The sequence below is a fragment of the Hyaena hyaena genome, unplaced genomic scaffold (assembly GCF_003009895.1).
Source record: "Hyaena hyaena isolate Hyena2069 unplaced genomic scaffold, ASM300989v1 scaffold_194, whole genome shotgun sequence".
Classification (NCBI taxonomy): domain Eukaryota; kingdom Metazoa; phylum Chordata; class Mammalia; order Carnivora; family Hyaenidae; genus Hyaena; species Hyaena hyaena.
In genome coordinates, this window is record NW_024080826.1 from 1954601 (window position 1) to 1974256 (window position 19656).

Sequence of the window (19656 nt, forward strand, 5' to 3'; positions counted from 1 at the left end):
TAATCGCTAACTCCTTGTCCCTTACAAGGAGGACATACACTGGCTGCATCACAAGGCATGTGGAGAGTGGGCTGGGGGTACAGGTCCAAACAAGATACCAGTTGGAAAAGAAGCAAAGGAAAAAACCGAGCTTTTTCTCTCATGGGGTCGCTTCCGCTTCCCTGTCTCAATGGGGCCGAGAAGAAAATGACAGATATACCTGTGGGAATCATTGATGAAAAGATAAGGGGCTGATAAATGTGAGTACATGATGGACGCACAAGAGCTCACACTGCGGAGTATGGTAGGGTATGGCGTGTGCTGTGCACACAGGGCACGGGAATGGCACGCCTTCTGAGACACACTCACCTTACCCTATCCCCGAAAATAAATCCCAAAAGGAAAGGATTAACGAGTTCAAACTGAGGAACAAACTTAAAAAAGCTTTGTAAAAAAACCCAGAATACTATTTCTGTAACATGACCTAAAACTCAAAGGCCATCAGGTAACCCATGAAAACTGATAAATTATTTGTAATAAAAGAAAAGTGACATAAACACTATGATTAAGAAAAAAGTGAGGCACCTGGATGGCTCAGTCAGTGAAGCGTCCAACTTCGGCTCAGGTCATGATCTCACGGTTTGTGGGTTTGAGCCCCACACTGGGCTCTGTGCTGACAGCTAGCTCAGAGCCTGGAGCCTCTCTTCGGATTCTGTGTCTCCCTCTCTCTCTGACCCTCCCCTGTTCATGCTGTCTCTCTCTCTCAGAAATAATTTTTTTTTTAAAAAAGGGAAATGACTGAATGGGAGATTACTGTCCCATTAATCTATAATAGAAAGGTAAGGAATATAACAGAAAGCTGGGCCCAAGATCAAAACAGTTAGCTAATGGAAAAAGGGGTGAAAATGGCTAACACACGTGTGAGATGAATCACATTACCTTACAGATATCAGGGAAATACAAATTGGAACAAAGGTGAAATACTTCTGTGCATGATAGGAAAAGATTCAGCGATCGATGCTGTATGGTATTATGAGGGATAGAGATAAATTTGCTTAAACATTGATGGTAAGAGGGCAGACTGCTGCAGACCTGTGGGGCATGATTCAGGTCTATGACACTCGTAGTGGCACTCACCTAACGCTCCAGCGCGGCAGTGGTGGTAATCATATGCCTTCCTGGAGTGGGTCACGGTCTTCAAGTAACTTCGGGATGGCAGCAGTGTTTGTATTTGCACAACTCTGACAGCCGTGAGAGTAATGACGTGGCTGGTGGTGGTGGTGGTGGTACCTACATTACACAGAACTGCTGAGGTGGTGGTCAGAGTTCCATATGTGTGACAGTCATGGTGCTCCCAGAATTCTGTATTGTTGGTTGTGGTCCCTATGTAACTGTGACGGTGTTGGCAGTACTCAAATAATTCTGTGACATTGCAGTTTCCACACAACTGTGTTGCTGGTGGAGGGATGCACCTTTGTCATGGTGTTGACATAATTGTGCAGTGCAGTGGTGGTGTCCACAAAACGGCAACATTGGTGGTAGTGGTGCTCATGTACTTCTCCTACCCTGGTGGTGGTATTCGTCATGGTAGTCACATATGCCTGCTGGGATGGTCATGGTATCCCATATCTGCAGTGGTGTGCTGGTGATGGCATTCAGATGTCATTGTGGTGTTGGTCGTGGTGTCTCCATAACCCTGTGGTGTTGGTCATGGTAGTACCTAACTTTATGATCATACTGGTGGTAGTATTCCCTCTAGCTGCATCATTGGCTAGCTAGTCACATAGCTCTAGGAACTGGTCATAGTGTCCACATGGCTCTTTCGTGGTGCTGGTGTCTGTATGCACATAATCTGCAACTGTGCTAGTTCCATTTCTGTGACTCTGTGACATGGCCAGTGTCATTTCCATGACTCTGTGACATTGGTCATAGTATTCACATACCACTGTGATGGTGGTGGAGGTGATGGTCAAATAACTACGCGACAGTGGCCTTGTATTCACATGACCCTGTGATGTCGGTGGAGGTTATGTTCACATGGTCTGTGAAGCTCATCATGGTGTTCCTACAACCTTGCAACACTCATTTGTCATGGCATTGGCGTGACTGAGCAAAGTTGATGGTGACATAGTAGCTTGTGACGGTGGTGGTGGTATAACTCAGACAACCCCGTGACTTTGGTCATGGTGTCTGCATAACTCTATGATGATGGTGGTGTTGGCATTAGCACATCGCTTTCGGGTGGTGATGGTGATATGCACGTAAATCTGTAGCTTTAGTCAGGCGAATCACTTAGCTTTCCCGGTCGGCAGCCATGATGTTCACAAGGCTTTGCAACAGTGGTGGTGACAGGGTTTGCATGGCTCTGTGCTGAAGGTTGTGGGGTTCACATATCTCTGTGATGGCCGTGGCAATATTCTCCTAGCTCTGCCGTGGTCGTGGTGGTTGTGGGTTGCAGATGATTCTACATGGCAGTAGCAGTGATCTTCACAAAGCTCTGAGGCCGTGTTGGAGGTGCTAATCCTATCACTCTGCAAAGTCTATCGTGGCCTTCAGGTAAGTCAGAAATGGTGTTCATGGTGTTCACACAATCTTTCAGGGCTGGTGTGGCCTTTGCATAAGTGGTATCCACATAACTGTGAGGCTGTTGGTTGTAGTCATGTAACTGTGATGCTGGTGACAGTATTCACAGACCTCATCAATAAATATCACCATCTTCCCATAAATATGAGATGCTGTTGGTGGTGTGTTCAGATAGTTGCAGTGGTGCCTGGGGGGTATTTGTGGTGTCGGTGGTGTCTGCATAAGTCTGTAGTGGTGGTGGTACATGTATTTACACAGCTGCAGTTGTGGTGTGGGGGTCGCATGTTGCTGCAAAGCCAGGCATGTTCTCCCTGTAACTCTGTGATGATCACCATGGTACTGATGTAGCTCTGTGTGTTGGTGGATGTAGTGTCCACGTGGCTCTGCAACTTTAGTCCTGGTAATGCACAACTGTGAGACTGGATGTGGCATTCAGATAATTCTGTGATGGTTGTGATCATGGTACTTACATATCACTGCAGTGTTGCCAGTGGTATTCACATAACTGTGATGGTGGTCACAGTATTCCCACTTCTCGGTTGTGGTGGTGGTGGTGTGGTTGTATTCAAATAACTACAGTGATGGCTGTGGTATTTAATAGCTCTCTGGCGGTGGGCATAATATTTGGCTGTCTGCAGTGGCTCTTGTCACAGTCGCACATCTGCAATGGTGGTCATGGGACATTCCCATGAGTCTGCACTTGTGGGTGTGAAACTGCATAACTCCGTATCTTTGAGAGGTAGTGGTGTTACTGGCACCATTCTGCCACTTTTCTGTGGCACATTCTGTCCCACACACCAATTAATGACTTCACTTTGTAACGTTGCTGGTGATGGTATTCACAAGTTCTGGGACATCTGGGACATTGTGGTGTCCCGTGCTGTCACAGTGATGGATGTGCCAGTCCCACAACTCTGCAAAGTGGGTTGTGGTCTTCACACATTTCAGCGATGGTGGTAGCAGTATTCACATAACTCTTCCGTGGTGGCGACGGCGTCCAAGCAGCCATAATAGTGGTGGTGGTGCTCCCACAACCCCGCAGTGTTGCTCCTACTTCTCATATAACTTGTGACATCTCGGTGGTATTCACGCAACCCTGTGGTGGGGGATGTGGCCTTCGTGTAACTCTGTGACTTTGGTGGTGGTAGGTCGTAGTCCCGTGGTGTTAGTCCCAGTCCACACGTAGGTCTGTGATGTTGTAATCACACGACTCTGTAATGCTGGCAGTCGTGATTTGTGTGTCTCTGCGATGTTGTTCATGGTATCCACGCGACTGTGGTGGTGGTGGTGGTATTCCAACAACTGTGTGAGGTGCTGGTGGTGACGTCACAGAACCACACATTTCATGGGTACAAAGGCTCAGGCTCAGAGAATTTTAAAGTTTTGCTTCGAGTTACATAACAAGATATGACAGAGTCAGGCTCCAATTCAGGTTTTCTGAATAATTCAAATGCAGTCTTTTCTGTGACACACCATGAAGTCTCTTCCTGCGAAGTCTAATTTTAAAGGCATTGGTATAAAACATCTGTCCTTCAAACTCCCAAGGGCTTTGGAACACAAATATTGTATCTCTACCGTGCTAGTTGTTTATCTACAGCTTTCGTCATGTCCGTATATTTACATATGCACATACACTTACGTGTGTGAGGCTGATTAAAAACTTAGCTACAAATTTAGATGTGTAAATTAGAACTTCTGAAAGTTTGTGTTACATAATGCAGGAGAAGGCTTTCTGGCAAACTAAAAGAAAGCAACTACTGGGGTAATGGATAGTTTGTTCATGGAACCCAAAATATATTTCTTAAATAATGAAGTTTACTGTTGGTCAAAATGTTGGTATTGAAGTGTTTTCATTACTTCTTTAAAAATTTTAAGCCTCTAGACCCTTGTAAAGGACTAGACATACGATGTTGGGATGTTGGGATTTGAGTAGCGGTTACACACAAGTGCCTGTTTAAGTGATAATTGAATCTGCATTTAAGACTTCTGCGGTTTACAGTATGTGCCACAAATCAACACAAATTTTTAAAAATGTACTTCTAAATAAAATGAAAATACTAATGGACCTCAGAAGAGTCAAGTCTAGTACCAGCATAGGCACTGAGGATACTTTCCTAGGGGTGTGGGTTATTGCTTTTACAGAAGGTAACAGAGCCTTACAATGTACATAAAATGAGGTTTAAGAGACATATATGGCTTCCCAAATTGCCCTTGATGCAGTTAAGAACTGTCACTTCATCTCAGTCCCCAGGGCTCATGATTTACGTTTTTTTCCCCTTCCAGTACTTGGGGTGCATTGAAGTTCTCCGCTCAATGAGGTCTCTTGACTTCAGTACAAGAACACAGATTACCAGGTAAGCCCTCCTCAACATGGACTCCATGATTTTATTTTGGAAAGGAATGATTTCAGAGTTTGCAGCCTAGAAACTTCTAGAGGGAAAGTCTGCCCCTTGAGTGCTGGTGATGGTGACAGGGAGTGTATTTAGGATTTCCAAGTGTTTGTCTCCAGTCTGTGATGCACGTCTCTGACGTAAGCGTTCTCGGGGACACTCTCCACTTCCAAACTCTTTGTAAGAAGCTGCAGACACACACAGTGCTTGTGATTGTTTCTTTACACACCAAACTCTAATACCAGCTTGATATTTTAAAATGTACTCAACTGTGTTATTTCTTTCCAAAGAGAAAAATGCATCAGGAGAGAATTTCCAAAGGTATACACAGGGAATAAACTGCATGGATTGGAGGCAGAAGTATTCATGGCGGTAGTAATTTAGGAAGCAATCAGTTGTTTGCAGGAGGGGGGCAGTGATTTTGAACATGTGTATGTATTCTCCACCATCAACTAGATTCTAAACTTCCTGAGGGCCAGTTCTGTATTTAAGCATTGTTTTTAATGAAATCGTAGCCTTTTAGAGCTTATACCTTTAAAAATGCTGGTTTGGAGTCTGCTGGAAGAGGAAAACTGGGAAGCCAGGAGGGCGTCACGAAATAGCCGTTTCTGTGGGTGAAGACCTTAGCTTGCTTTGGTATCTGTAGAATTATTTGATCTAAATGGTGACATCAGAAAATGCCTATTTATAGCAGTCAGGTCACTGTATTGTCTGTTTTCAGGTTAGCAAGCTGAAGTCTAATGTTTGAACTTTAGAAAGCAATTATTTGTAGTCACTAGCTGTAAATAATGTACATGCTATACTTGTGGTCAATACCTCAATAATATGTCTTCCTCACAGAAGAAATTTGTGTTGAGAAGAAGTGACGTTTCTCTCCCCCCCCAAAGCAACTCAAGGCACGCATGGCGGGGATGCACCAGCGTCAAAATCTGCACTCAGGAAGAATCATGTCCATCGATTTGTGCAGAATGGTTATGGGCATTGCCGAGGCAGAGGAACGGCACTGTGCAGGGGGACTGTTCTGGAAACAGCAGGAGTGTTTGTGGAGTGGGCCGTCTGTCCCACACACCAAGTTTCAGCTGCAGGCGGTGTGGCGGGCAGGGCATGCTGGCCGTGTCTGGGCCACAGGGACGCACGACCATTCACCCCCTCGTGGTGGTGGCGGCTTCCTTAGAGACAAGTGTTGGCTATTTCTGCTGAATTCCTGTAACAGATCCTGTCCCTTCTGATATGCTTTCGTTTCATTTAAATTCTCTGGATGTATTTACTGAGCTGTGTTGTGTGCAGTGTGCTGGCCGCCGTGGGCTGTCCTGCTTTGCTGGGCTCCTGGTGTGGGGACACCGACCTGGGGACCCGCGGTGGGCAGAGGGCGTGAACCGTCCCTGGGCACCCTCGGTCCAGGTCCTGGAACTCTCCGGGGCAGCAGAGGTAGTGATGACCGTGTGGGAGGAAACTGCAAAACAGATATTGGTGTATTTGGATGAGTAGGTGTCTTTCTCGGTCCTGTTCCATGTAGACTGGCAAAGCGGGCAGCGTAATGGGGTAAGGAGGGGCACTGTTCTGGGACTCAGGAAACTTGGTGAATTCTGGTTGTACCACAACAGCCTCGGCTTTATTAGGCCTTTGGAAAACCACGTGTGCTTGTCTCCACGATGCTTTCCACCTCTTGCCTTGCTTTCACATCACATGACATGGTCCTTATTCTAGGTAATAGCTGGAGATGGATTGAAGGAAACTATTCGACAAATCGATGTCAGTAAGAAGCCTTTGCCTCCAGGAGAATGGCCAGCAGTGTCTTGTACATGAGCACACGGGTGCAGCTGCTAAGGCCCCTGGGGTCTCCTGAGTGCTTGCCGTGCCTGTGACTGCCCTCTCCCGCCATGGTTTCCTCTTCATACGAAAGGCACTGGGGAAGGTTGCCAGGAAGTGTGAGGTTGTGATTAGGTTTTATTAAATAGGTTCTAGGAAGTTGTGTTTCCAGAGGCTCCCCAGCCATCATGAAAACACACCTACCTACCTACCTACCTACCTATATATATTAGGCTTATTTATTTATTTTGAGACGGAGCGTGCGAGCATGAGCTGGCAAGGGGAAGAGAGAGGGAGAGAGAGGGAATCCCAAGCAGGCTCCAAGCTGTCAGCACAGAGCCCGATATGGGGTTTGATCTCACAAACTGCGAGATCATGACCTGAGCTGAAATCAAGAGTTGGACACTTAACCAGGCGCCCCAACATTTTCATAAGCGAGTAACCAGCCACTCACTATGCCTCTGCTCCACTGTTTTGAGTTTTGGATGTGTCTTTGGAGGCTGTGCCAGCCAAACCATGTGTCCCTTTGTTGGGGTCAGTGTAGTTCTGTGCTCTCCTGTGTCTGAGTTGAGATGGAGTGTCCTGCCTTCAGTAGAGCCACACCAGTAGGTCCCTGATGTCCTGCTCAGAGATGACTTTCACAACAACCACCCCAGAGGCTGCCATCAACTCGAAGTTGCAGTGGTGACTATTCATCACCTTGTACCCCTAACGCTTGGGGCAGAGCCTTGGGGACTACTCCCAGTGTGGAGGGACTGCTGTACATGGAGCCCCGCTCTACCGTTTTCCACTGTGTAAGCTTGGCCTCAACTTTCACACCTGTTGAAAGGATACAAGCATCATGCCCACAGCTGTGGTTGTCGTGGGAAATCAGGTGCCCAGTGGGCAGGGCTTGCAAAGCCACTGCACAGCCCGAGGGGTGTCATCTAGGCGGACGGGCAGGGTGGGTGGTCCCAGGCAGGGAGGACCCAGCTTCCCAGCTGGGCATCAATCAGAGACCTCTGCTTTCATCTGCTGCTGGGCTTCGGCATCAATCAGAGACCTCTGCTTTCATCTGCTGCTGGGCTTCCAAACGAAGTTAGGGTGGAACTAATACCAGTTGAGTACTGGTGGGTACTCAGTGTCCCAGCGAGTGGCCTGCGTGTCCTGAGCCCTGCCGTCAGATGACCACCTGAGTGGACCGCACCGTGCGCCTCCCTGCAACATCCTCTCCCAAGACTGCTCCCATCTGTTGTGGCACGGGGTTACAGAGGGGCAAGCCTGTCAGACAGAAGGTGGTGGGGAGAACGTGATCTCTGCCTATTGGGTCTGCCCTACACATAGATAGGAAGTTCCCACTGTGCCTTTGGTCACTGGACCCACCCTGTCCTTCCTCCTTCTCTCCCTCCTCTGATTTCCTCGTCTGCTCATTTTTATCTTATTTATCGTGTTAAATTTTATCTATTACCGGGAGTCATCTTAAGCCATTTATTTTTAGAACATGGGAGGCTATAAATATACACACACTTAAGCCCAGAGCACTCAGCGATGTGACCCATTTCTAGCCACAAACGCAAACATCTGACATGTGTCGTGTCTGACCTCCTGCACCACTTGTCCTCCTCAGATAGAGTTCCCGTAGACGTGTGGACTCGGCCACGTGACTCCGGTGCACTTCCCAGGGAGCTCAGGCTCCACACATTCTCTGGGTCCTAACATTTGCTCCTCTGAACTGTACAGTCATCAGTAATGGAGGCTAGTTTCGTGCGGTTTTGTCTGTTTTCCTCATTTATTTTTAAAAAAATTTTAATGTTTATTTAATTTTGAGAGACAGAGACAGAGCATGAGCGGGAAAGAAGCAGAGAGAGAGGGAGACACAGAATCCGAAGCAGCTCCAGGCTCTGAGCTGTCAGCACAGAGCCTGATGTGGGGCTTTAACTCATGAACCAGGAGATCATGACCTGAGGTGAAGTTGGACACTTAACCGACTGAGCCACGAAGGTGCCCCGTTTGTTCTCCTCATTTTATGTTATTTTATTTTATTTTATTTTTAATGTTTTATTTACTTCTAGGAGAGACAGGCTACGTGAGCAGGGGAGGGTCAGAGAGAGAGGGAGTCACAGACTGAAACAGGCTCCAGGCTCCGAGCTGGCAGTCAGCACAGAGCCCGACGCGGGGCTCGAACCCACGAACCGCGAGATCATGACCTGAGCGAAAGTCGGACGCTTAACCGACTAAGCCACCCAGGCGCCCCTGTTCTCCTCATTTTAAAGCAGCGGTAGTTTCGGTGGGCCCCAAAGAGCCTGGTTAGGCCCAGAGCGCCACCAGCACCACCTCGCGAATGTGACCTGTCCCCTGGCGCACACACCCGGGGTTCTGCTCAGAATCCACATGCTTGGAAAAATCTCTAGAAACATGCATCAAGTCCCTTTAGCATGAAAGTCAAAATCAAAACCTGTGCCCTTGGGGAAGGCATTTCCCTTCTGTTCTGTTCCAGCACATCAGTGGGGTCCTGGGAGATGGTCACGGTCAATGCTGTGTGTTGTGGTGTTGAAGTTCACTGCTGTGTGGCCACGACCTGCTCTTGGTGTCAGCACGAGGCAGAGGGCAGTGACTGCGGAAGTCGCTGTCGGGCCACTGGTGGGAATGCTGTGACGCTGCCGTGTTTCATGTGTGGACTGTGTTAGAGGGTGTGACCACGTGGTCTTGGTCTGATGCTGGGTAGTTAGGTGGTGGCTGCGGGGCTTTGAGTTTGAACTAGCAAGCGACATGACAAACCGGGGACAGAGGCCCAGGGACGTGGCACTATGATCGTAGGGGCTTGTGATAGTGGAAATATGGCCTGGCTTCCGTAATGATCTCTCTCCCGTCCTGTGCTTGGAGGGGCCTACCTTCAGCCTCGGCGTGGCCTCGAGACTCTGTCCACGCCCCCTGCTCGGAGTCGACTCGGAAGGCTATGTGACGCTCTCCCTTCTCCGGTCACTGCTGGCTCCCAGGGTTCTCTACGAGCCTTAAGGAAGACAAGTCTGAGATAAAAATTCTGCCACAGGGCCCGTCATCCGTGTGAATTCCACCCCAGTCCAGTATGTTTCCTCTCGTGTGCGTGGCAGCCTTCCCGGAACTGTGTGTGCCCCGGCTGGACATCCTGCGAGTGAGGGGCCCTTCCACCTGCACTGGTGGCCCCCAGAGTCCTTCCCATCATGCCTCTAGCACTGCTGTGTGGCATGGCCTTCATGGGAAGTGTGTGCTGGGTGGTGTGGGGACAGGCCGCCTTTGCTGACAAGGTGTTTACAGAGGCTGTAAGAGGCGATGCCTGGGCTCTGGGTAGCTGCCGTGGCTGGAGATGGACACAGAGAGAGAAGGGCAGGAAAGGCGCCCCCTGGGGACCCCTTGCCTCACCCTGCCCAGGACAGTGACGGAGACACCGGACGGTGGGCTCCGGCATGTTCTGCGCAGATCTGAGTACAGCGGTGGTGCCCACCACGTGGGCAGAACTTGCTTCTGTAGTTTTCTCAGTTTGCAGACCCAGAGGAGGTAGTTTGGAAGGGCCTGCCTTTGAACATCCACCCCCTCCGTGGCATTAAGGCATGTGGCTTACACATGGCACGTGTCACAGCACACATGCTGGCTGCTCTGCAGGGGCCTTGCGCCGCCTGATGGCTCCAATCAGAACACTGGGTTGTGGCGTTCCCGACTCCCCTCCGCGCCACAAAATAAACACCTCTCGTGCCGGTGCAAGTTCACTGCACCAGAGGAGAAGCAAGCCTGTAAAGATCTTCCACAGGGCAGACTGACTGTCAGAAATAGAAGGGAGACAGTGGTACAAACAGGCTGCCCACCTGTCCCTGCTATGTGGGGAGCGTGCAGCCGCTTACTGTGACTTTAGCCCAACTGCTTCGTTCTTTTTTTTTCCTTTAAAAAAATTTTTTTTAAATGTTTTATTTATTTCTGAGAGAAAGAGAGAGAGAGAGAGCATGAACAGGGGAGGTCCAGAGAGAGAGGGAGACACAGATCTGAAGCAGGCTCCAGGCTCTGAGCTGTCAGTAGAGAGCCCGACGCAGGGCTCGAACCCATGAACTGTGAGATCATGACCTGAGCCGAAGTCAGCTTAACCAACTGACCCCCCCAGTCTTACCTCACCCAGGATAACCTGGGGCTGAGTGTCTCCTCTGCCTGCATCTGCTCAAGGCACAGGTGCCCAGTGGGCCACACCCACAAAGTGGTCAGGCAGGCGCTTGGCGCAGGCATGCTGAAGAACCACAGAAACTCAGGAGTGGATCCCCAGGGCCTGAGCAAGTCTGGGAAGACTTCCTGGAGGAGGGAGCATTTAAGCCAGTGGATTCCTCCCCCAACCATTAGGCAGATCCAAAGGAAGCATGGGACTGAGGCCGTTGCTTTCACAGAACTGGGCTCTGAAGCCAGACCATGTGGGCGTCTGCGGTGTGGGCGGTTACCCCTGAAATCCTTTCCACCAGGCCCACACGGGGTTCTATGTGCCTGAGTCTGCAATGATTCCTGTGTACACCGCAGGGTATGGAGCCAGATGTGGAGAGGGCACACGGGGGCTGTCTGCACCCTTCCCTGAGGTCCCGCCCCCAGCTGAGCTGGCTGTCCGTAGGACGCCGGGCAGGCCCTGAGCGCAGGGAGGCAGGTCTGCCTTCCTGCAGCCTCTCGTCTGTGTGCAGTCCCTGCAGCCATCGTGCACACTGCCGGATTCACTCACTTGGTGAGCATTAAAGCAGACATTCCTTCTGGAAACATGCACGGTGGAGGTGCCCAGGTCTGTTCCCGTGACTGGCCCCACATGTACTCATGCCTTATTCTGGGCCCTGAGCAGACCTCGAGACACGGTCCGAGGGCGTATTTTGGAGGGTGTTGTAGGGACACTGGGTGGGGGAGCAGGAAGGACCGCTGATAGAGGCCCCATCCCTGGGCGGCCTCGTTCTCCCGTGGAGGGAATGGGGCCCCGGTGCTTTTGCCCCCTGCCTGCCTCCCGCTAAGTTAAACTGAGGATTGCCCTGGGCAGAGGACCAAACCTACAACGTGGGGGCACCCTGGCCTGGCTGAGGACACCGGTCGAGCCTCCAGCAGAGCGGCCTGTGCCAGACTCCGGCCCCGGGGACAGCGCGGTGGGGTCCCCGGCACCGCCCCATCAGCCGGGGTGGGCGGGGGCGGTGAGGTGACGGCTCCCGGCCCGTCCACCTGAACCGACTTCCCAGCCGCTGCCCGCCCGGGCAGCAGTCCTCCCGACCCCTCGTGGCAGAGCCCTGCGTGCACGGGGCGAGGCCAGGGACCCTGGGCCCCAGCCCAGCACCACCTCCCGGCCACCGTGACCTCTCTGGGCTCCAGATCCTCACCTGTGGGTGCAGATGAAACCATCTGGAAGACTCGGCAAGTTTCAGCCACGGGACCCACGAAGTTCTGGGGCTGCCCTGGCCTGTGCTCAACACACTACATGTCCGTGTGATGTGGTTAATTTTGCTGTTTGTGCCCTGCAGATAATTATTTTTATAGTCATTTATTATATTATACTTACATAAAATTAACACTTATATATTTAATAAACACATAACTATTAACGTAACTATTAATATATTTAAAAATATTTACATTTTAAGTAATAATTAAAATAAATTAAATTCACCAATATTACATTAATGTTAATATTAAATTTAACCATATTAACAAGTAGTATTTGATTATATTATATAACTATTAATGAAAATATTTAATTATAGTTAATTACATTAATAAACTCATATATTGTTACATATTATATACTTCTCATATTTATTATCTCATAATTATACAGTAATAACCGATACACTGCTTAATCTGTAATATTTTTTTAATTTTTTTTTTAATGTTTTCTATTTATTTCTAGGAGAGAGAGACAGCGTGAGCAGGGGAGGGTCAGAGAGAGAGGGAGTCACAGACTGAAACAGGCTCCAGGCTCTGAGCTGGCAGTCAGCGCAGAGCCCGACGCGGGGCTTGAACCCACGAACCGTGAGATCATGACCTAAGCGAAAGTCGGACGCTTAACCGACTAAGCCACCTAGGCGCTCCTTAATCTGTAATATTATTTGCTGATTGATACTGTTACTAATGGTCAATACCAATTCCACCCAGGGTATTTTTCCTAGCTGAAAAGAAAGACTGAAGTTACTGAGAAGGGTAACATAGTTAGGAATCTGATATCATCTTCACTCGAGCCAGTATTGTCTAGCATTTCCTTCAGTGCCCCTGCTCTGCCAGCTGATAATAATAATAATAATAATAATTGTGAACAGGACACGGTGTTGAACACCTACTGCGGTCCAGGCTCAGCACGATATTCCTTTGTTCACCAAATACGTGTCATGTGTCTACTGCATGGCACATCCGGCCACGGTTTAGATGGTGATCAGAAAGCATGGAACGAAAGCTCGCCTCCTCTCATGGGGAGAGAGAAAATGAACACAGACGTAGACACAAGGAGGGTGTGAGGCAAACCGCGACCTTGACATTTTTGTAGATGCAAGAGGTGGACATGGTCGGATGTCAGCAATTTCGCGCCATCTGGCAGTGACCTCAAGGGGGGACAGCCACGTCCAAGGGTTTCCTGAGGAGCCCTGGGCCTGGGCGTGAGCTTCCCAAATGTGAGCCAACAGGATTGGGAAGTTCACGGGGACCAAGACCGCGCAGGCTGGGACCCCAGCCAGAGCGATGGGCGTCAGAGGTGCTCTGGAGCGGCACTGCAGCCTCATCAGGGACGAGGAAGGGGTGTGTCTTTGGGAAGCATGAGCCAGGAAAACCCCGGAGGCCCCACTGGAGGAGGGGACTCACTACAGACACCCTTCCTGACCATAGTGGAGGGGTGGCCTGAGCAGCTACCAGAGGGAAGGACCTGGAGAGCAGGGTCTGCATGAGGCCCTCGCCGTCCGTGAGGAGCAGAGTCCGTTTGTGGGCCATGTGAACTCTGCCTCTCCTGCTTCCTTCGCTCATCAGGGGACCGGTCTCCTGTGCTTCTGCAACCGCCCATTAAATTTCTCCTAATGATAGGAGGAAATGTAATTAAAGTGTTCTTAACAAAAAATTTCATGCGGATAGTTTCTAGAAAGGACAAGACCCTCACCGAGTCATCTAGCTTGACTTGAGGGGGGTGGGGTGGGATGGGGTGCAGGGACCGGGGAGGTGAGGAAAGACAAGCTGGGTGAGTGGGCCAGGGAAGGGGAAGGTGCAGGTGCTTGGCACACGAGAATCTGCATTTGCAACACATCTTCAGGAGATGCTCCTGCACCGGCCCAGGTACCGCTCTTGCAGACTGGGCAGGTACTGCCCTTGGAGACGTGGCACTCCAGAGTTCTATCTTTAACTTCTGAACCGTTTGCAGCTCCCATCTATGAAATCACAGCTTTGAAAATGAGTCCATTTATTTTTTTTCAAGTGATCCCACTCATCTAGAAATTTTAAAAATGGAGAGCATAGTTGACTTGGTGGCTTATAAGGGTTTAAATAGAATCTATGAGATGAATATGTGGCATTCATTCCATACTCTCCTTAAGGACCATCTGGCATGGTATGTATTTATAATCCCCATGCCAGAAGCACATTTGTGTCAGGACGCACCTCTCCGATTGCTCCTTTTCTGTCTCTTTCTCTGAGTTCACTTGCCCCCCAAATAGAGCATTCCATAAGGATCTCCGTGCTGTGTTGCACTGGAGTCCGGTGATCTGGGCTTCAGTGTGTGCTAAACCACTTTCCAGCTGTGTGATTGTGCAATGACTTAAATTCTCTGCGTCTCTGTTTCTCCATTTTTAAAAGGGGAATCATTATGGTACCTCCTTCGCAGGGTCGAGAAATGACTGAGTTAATAGCTCAGAAGCACTTAACATGCTGTCTAGTGCATGGAAGAGCTTGAGCTGTGTTTGCGGATCTCGACAGTTTCACATTCATGAAGTTTTGACCCTGTTGGTCACCTCGTTGCTTACATAACACTTTGGGTGCATAGCCACGAATCTGTCTACGCCTCTGAATCTTCTTTGGAGTCCGGGCCTGTACTGGCAGCAGCCAAATCGACCTGTGTCTTCCCAGACACAGCTGCTCAGTCAGTTGCCAGATTGCGAGCATCATATCTCTGCCTCCTGTTCTCACCTCCCACCACCTCACCTCCAACACCACCGTCGGGCCAGCTCACATGTCCTGGATGCTTGTTGTAATGTCAACCCACGCCTTATCCCGGAGTAGAAACTGGGACCGTCCTGCCTCATCCTCTCCCTTGTTTGACCATCGGTTCTCCCCGGGCAGCCTCCTGAGTACTTTCCTTCCTTCTGCTCTCTCCTTCAGTTCCCTGGGCGCGTGCTCATGGGTTAGTGTGCCTGAGACATATTACTCCCCACTAAGCTTCAATGTTTATCCGTTATTTGCTGAATACAATGAAAAATTCTTAATTTAGCAGCCAGTGTTCTACCTGACCTGCTCCAGAACACCTTTCCAAATCTATTCCTCATGACACCCTATCATCCTTCCTTTGCACAACCATGCTGACCTGCATACCGGCTCATTCTCCTGGTCCACTGCCCATGCCTCAAGGCCAAACATTCAGCCACAGAGGTGTCCACATTTGCCCTGAGCTATAGGACCACATTGTTTGAATTGCTCTAGAGGCTTTTACCTCACTGGACATTGTATTGGAGTTTTAAAGACACAGACCATATTTCATCTACTATAAAATACCATATCCTATAAAAAAATTATTTTTATGCCACTAAAAGAAAGCACTGCCTATTAAAATACGACAAAATGCTTTAATGTTACTTAGAATCTACCTATCTATCTATCTATCTATCTATCTAAAGCTATTTTGGATTTTTGTAGGCACAGATATATAACATCTGTACATCTGTTAAAAGGAAAATATAAGCAATATGGAAAAGATATCCCTATAACATCTTCTAGTTCAGAGTCTGAATATGGTGAACCATTTCTTGGCTCAGAATCACTGCTGTGTTCTCTAAGTTTTATTTGTTCTTTAGGCCATTTCAAGAGCAATGGAAGTCAATAAAATTGGAATCAGAAAAATAGAAAAAACATGTGAAACCAAAGAGTAATTTAAAAAAAACCACTAAAATTGGTAAACTATTAGATCGGTCATGGGAAGAGAGAAAATTCAGATTATCAACAGCAGGAATGAATGAGGGACATTACCACAGATACTACAGACACTGAAAGGACAATAAGGAAATATTATGAACAACTTTATGCCAATAAATTGAATAACTTAGATGAAATGGACAAATTCCATGACAGATAAAACTACCAGAGTGGCTTAAATTAAAAAAAAAAAAAAGATAATCTGAATTGGCCTGTAACTGTTAAAGAAATTAAATCCATAATAAAAAGCAAACAAAACTTCCCATGGAGAAAACTCTAAAGCCACATGGTTCCACTCATAGATTCTACCAAACACTTAGGAAAAAATCAGATCTATTCTTCACGATCTGTTCCAGAAAACAGAAAGGAAAACTTCCCAGTTCATTTTATGAGGCCAGCATTATCTGGATACCAAAACTAGACAAAGAAGAAGAAGAAGAAAAAACAACCCTTGTGAACTTTGACACAGAACCCTAATAGTATGGGTAGCAAGTTAGATCCAGCAATTGATCAAAAAATAATACAACATATACTGGAAGGGTTATCCAAAGATTGTAAAGTTGGCTTAACATTAAAAATTTGAACAGCATAATTTCCCTGATCAGCAGACTCTAAAGAACAAAAGAAAATATGAAAATCTCAATATGTGAAGAAAAGATTCTGACAGAATTCAACATACATTTATGATAAAAACTCTCAACACACTGGGCATAGAAGGATGTTCCCTTAACCTGATAACAGGACATCCACAAAACCCTACGGCAACATTGTAGTTAGCAGCTCTTATGTAACACTGTCCTAGAGAGCTTAGTGTGATAAGACAAGAAAAATGTAAAAGCTATACAAATTGGACAGGAAAAATTGAAACGATCTCTATTTGCATATGACACAGTCACAGAAAATCCTGAAGAAACTACATAAAAGCCTCTAGAACTTGCTAAAGTGAGTTTAGCAAGGTTGCAGAAATTAACTGGAAAATGAACATTTGAAAGGACCATATACAATAGCATAAAAACATGAATTAGTGTTAATTCTAACAAAACATGCATGAGATTTATATGCAACAAAATATTAACCATTGATGAGAAAAAGATCTAAATAAATGGTGTTATAGACTACGTTCATGGGTTAAAAAACTGCACTGTTAAAATGTAAAATCTTTTAAAAAATTAATCTATCGGTTTAAAACCATTCTAATCAAAGCCCCATTGAGCTTTTTGTAGAAACCAATAAGCTAGTTCTTCAGTGTACATAGAATAGTCAAGAACTAGAATAACCGGAATAATCCTGGAAGAGCAATGCTATGTTGAATAAAAGTGGTGAGAGTGGACATTCTTGTCTTGCTCCTGAGCTCAAAGAAAACAGCTCATAGTTCCCCCGCCTTGAGTGTAATAAAGGGTTCATCCTACATGTCCTTTATGAAGCTGAAATATCCTCCCGGTACACCCAGTTTGCTGAGAGTTTTTATCACAAATGGATGCCGAATTCTGTCAAATGCTTCTTCTGAATCTACTGATCTGATCATATGGTTTCCATCCTTCATTTTGTAAATCATGGTATATCATCTTGTTTGATTTGCAGACCATCCTTGCATCCCTGGACTAGACCCCATTTGATGATGGTGAATGATCCTTTTAATGTACTGTTGACTCTGGTTTGCTGACGTCTTGTTGAGGATTTTTGCATCTGTTCACCAGGGATACTGGCCTGTAATTTTCCTGTGGTGTCCTTGTCTGGCTTTGGGATCAGGGTAATAATGCTCCAGCCAGGATCACACACTGCACGTGGTTGTCATGGCTCCGGGCTCCCTTCCACAGGATCAAGTGCTCAGCTTTTCTTTGTCTTTCTTGACGTTTATTAGAAGTACACACCAGGTGTTTTGTAGAATTTGCCTCAATTTTAACTTGTCTGTTTTCTTTAGCTTATGTATTTCTGGCAGTAAACAACAGAAATTGTGTCCTTCTCAGTGCATGAAGTCACTCTGGCTCCATAGCAATGTCAGTTTTGATGACTTAGGTACGGTGTATTTTTTACATGCAGTCTTGCTATAATAATGCTCAGACTGTATATAAAAGGTTATATTCATGAGCCACCCTTAGAATCATTAGCATTTTCCCATCATCAAAATCTAATCATATTATTGGTCATTATTGCTAAGGAACAAAGTCTCAAGTGTCTGAATGCGGCAGGGCAGGGAGATGGAGCCACACTGCCTTCCAAACGCAGGGTTTGAGTTTCCTTAATGAGTGGGTTCTGGGTGACGAGTTCTCAACCCACCAAGGCCACAGGACATCCCAGAAGGGCCCTCTGGAAGCTCAGAGCCCAGCACATAGTAGGTAGTCAAATAATATTTGTCAAAATCTTAAATTTCAGGAGTCCAGGGAAATGACTGAAAATGCAGAGTCAGAAAAAGCAAATAGTTGATAGTGGTGGCCCAGAGGATGTGATTAGTGAGACAGACTGCGTGGAAAAGGTGATATTAAAGCATTTCTCCTTCCTTTCCGCCCCCAGGGCCTTTTCCATGAAAATTAGCTTGACCGCATGTGCTGAGCAGCTTGAAAGTCATTTATTCTAGAAAACACCACTCTCTTTGAGGATAAGGTAGTGACTAGTGTCCATTCTCTTCACGTTTTTATTTACTGCTCATGACCTGGGAAAATGAAGACTGGGATACTTTCAAGATTAGCAATTCATAACTCCTTTTGAAGTACAGACTTTAAGTGCTGGAGAGTAAATTCAAGTAGCCGGTCCACAAGTTGCTGTAATTTATTTAAACTAAAATACCAGGTGAGAGAGACGTGCTACGAGCAGTGGGTCTGACCCTGGCCCCTTCAGAGGATGTGGTCTGTGGCTGGTGTTCTTTTAAGGCAGTGAACCCTGCTCCCCGAGCTGCCCCCTGGCACCCCAAGGGGTGGGCAGGTGTCCTTGCTCTGGGACACCTCCCCAGGACCCAGGGTCCCTGCAGTGCACGTGCTGGTGGGACTTCTGCCTGCCCGTCCTGCCGGCAGGGGCGCGTGCCCTGGGAGGCTGCCCTGCTCCCCACCACCCCTCCTCGTCGGGCTCACCTCCCTTTCAGCAAAGCCGCTTCCCCTCCTCAGGCCCCGGGTCTGGCAGGACCAGCCTCGCGCAGGTGACTGGCAGACCCGGTGTCCCACCTGTACGCTCTCCAGAGCCCTAGGACCTGCAGGACAGGCAGGTGACGGCAGAGCGGGGGCAGGGGGGACTGTCCCCATAGCCTGTTCCCATCAGCGGTTTTAACACTGAGGCTCCCTTCCAGGGACACCCTTTCCCCGTGTGAATGCAGCACCCGTGTCTGTTCCTGTTGGTGCTGGTGGCACAGGAGCCTGGCACACCAGGGGCCTGGACAGGAGATGAACAGTAGGCTCCGGGTCAGGGCTTCCCTGGTCTCGGCATTGCTGACATCTGAGGCTTGAGGCCAGGTCATGCTTTGTCATGGGGGCTCTTCTGTGCATTTTAGGACATCCCGTAGCCCCCTGACCTCCACGCGCTAGACGCGCCCAAGGCTCTGGCGACTGAGCCTTCAGACTTTGCCCGGTATCCCTGGGTTAAAACTGCCACACTCGGCTGGTCTGCGTGTCCCCAACCTCAATTCTGTTTCATTATGAACAGGACACGTGCCCGTCCACCAGGGACAGTTTAGAAAACAGAAGCTCAGGGCACCCGGGGGCTCAGTCGGGTGGGCATCAGACTTTGGCTCAGGTCATGGTCTCATAGTTCACGAGTTTGAGCACCACGTTGGGCTGTGTGCTGACAGCTCAGAGCC

At 48.1% G+C, this 19656-nt stretch overlaps 1 protein-coding gene across 2 annotated transcripts in view; it reads left to right on the forward strand.

Moving 5' to 3' along the window:
* SHC3 (SHC adaptor protein 3) overlaps positions 1 to 19656 on the forward strand; it is a 98422-nt gene that overhangs the window by 22186 nt on the left and 56580 nt on the right. For both annotated transcript variants that reach the window (XM_039241500.1, XM_039241499.1), the window contains exon 2: positions 4846 to 4916. In XM_039241500.1, the coding sequence (XP_039097431.1) occupies positions 4846 to 4916 (71 nt within the window). The remainder of the gene's footprint in view (positions 1 to 4845; positions 4917 to 19656) is intronic.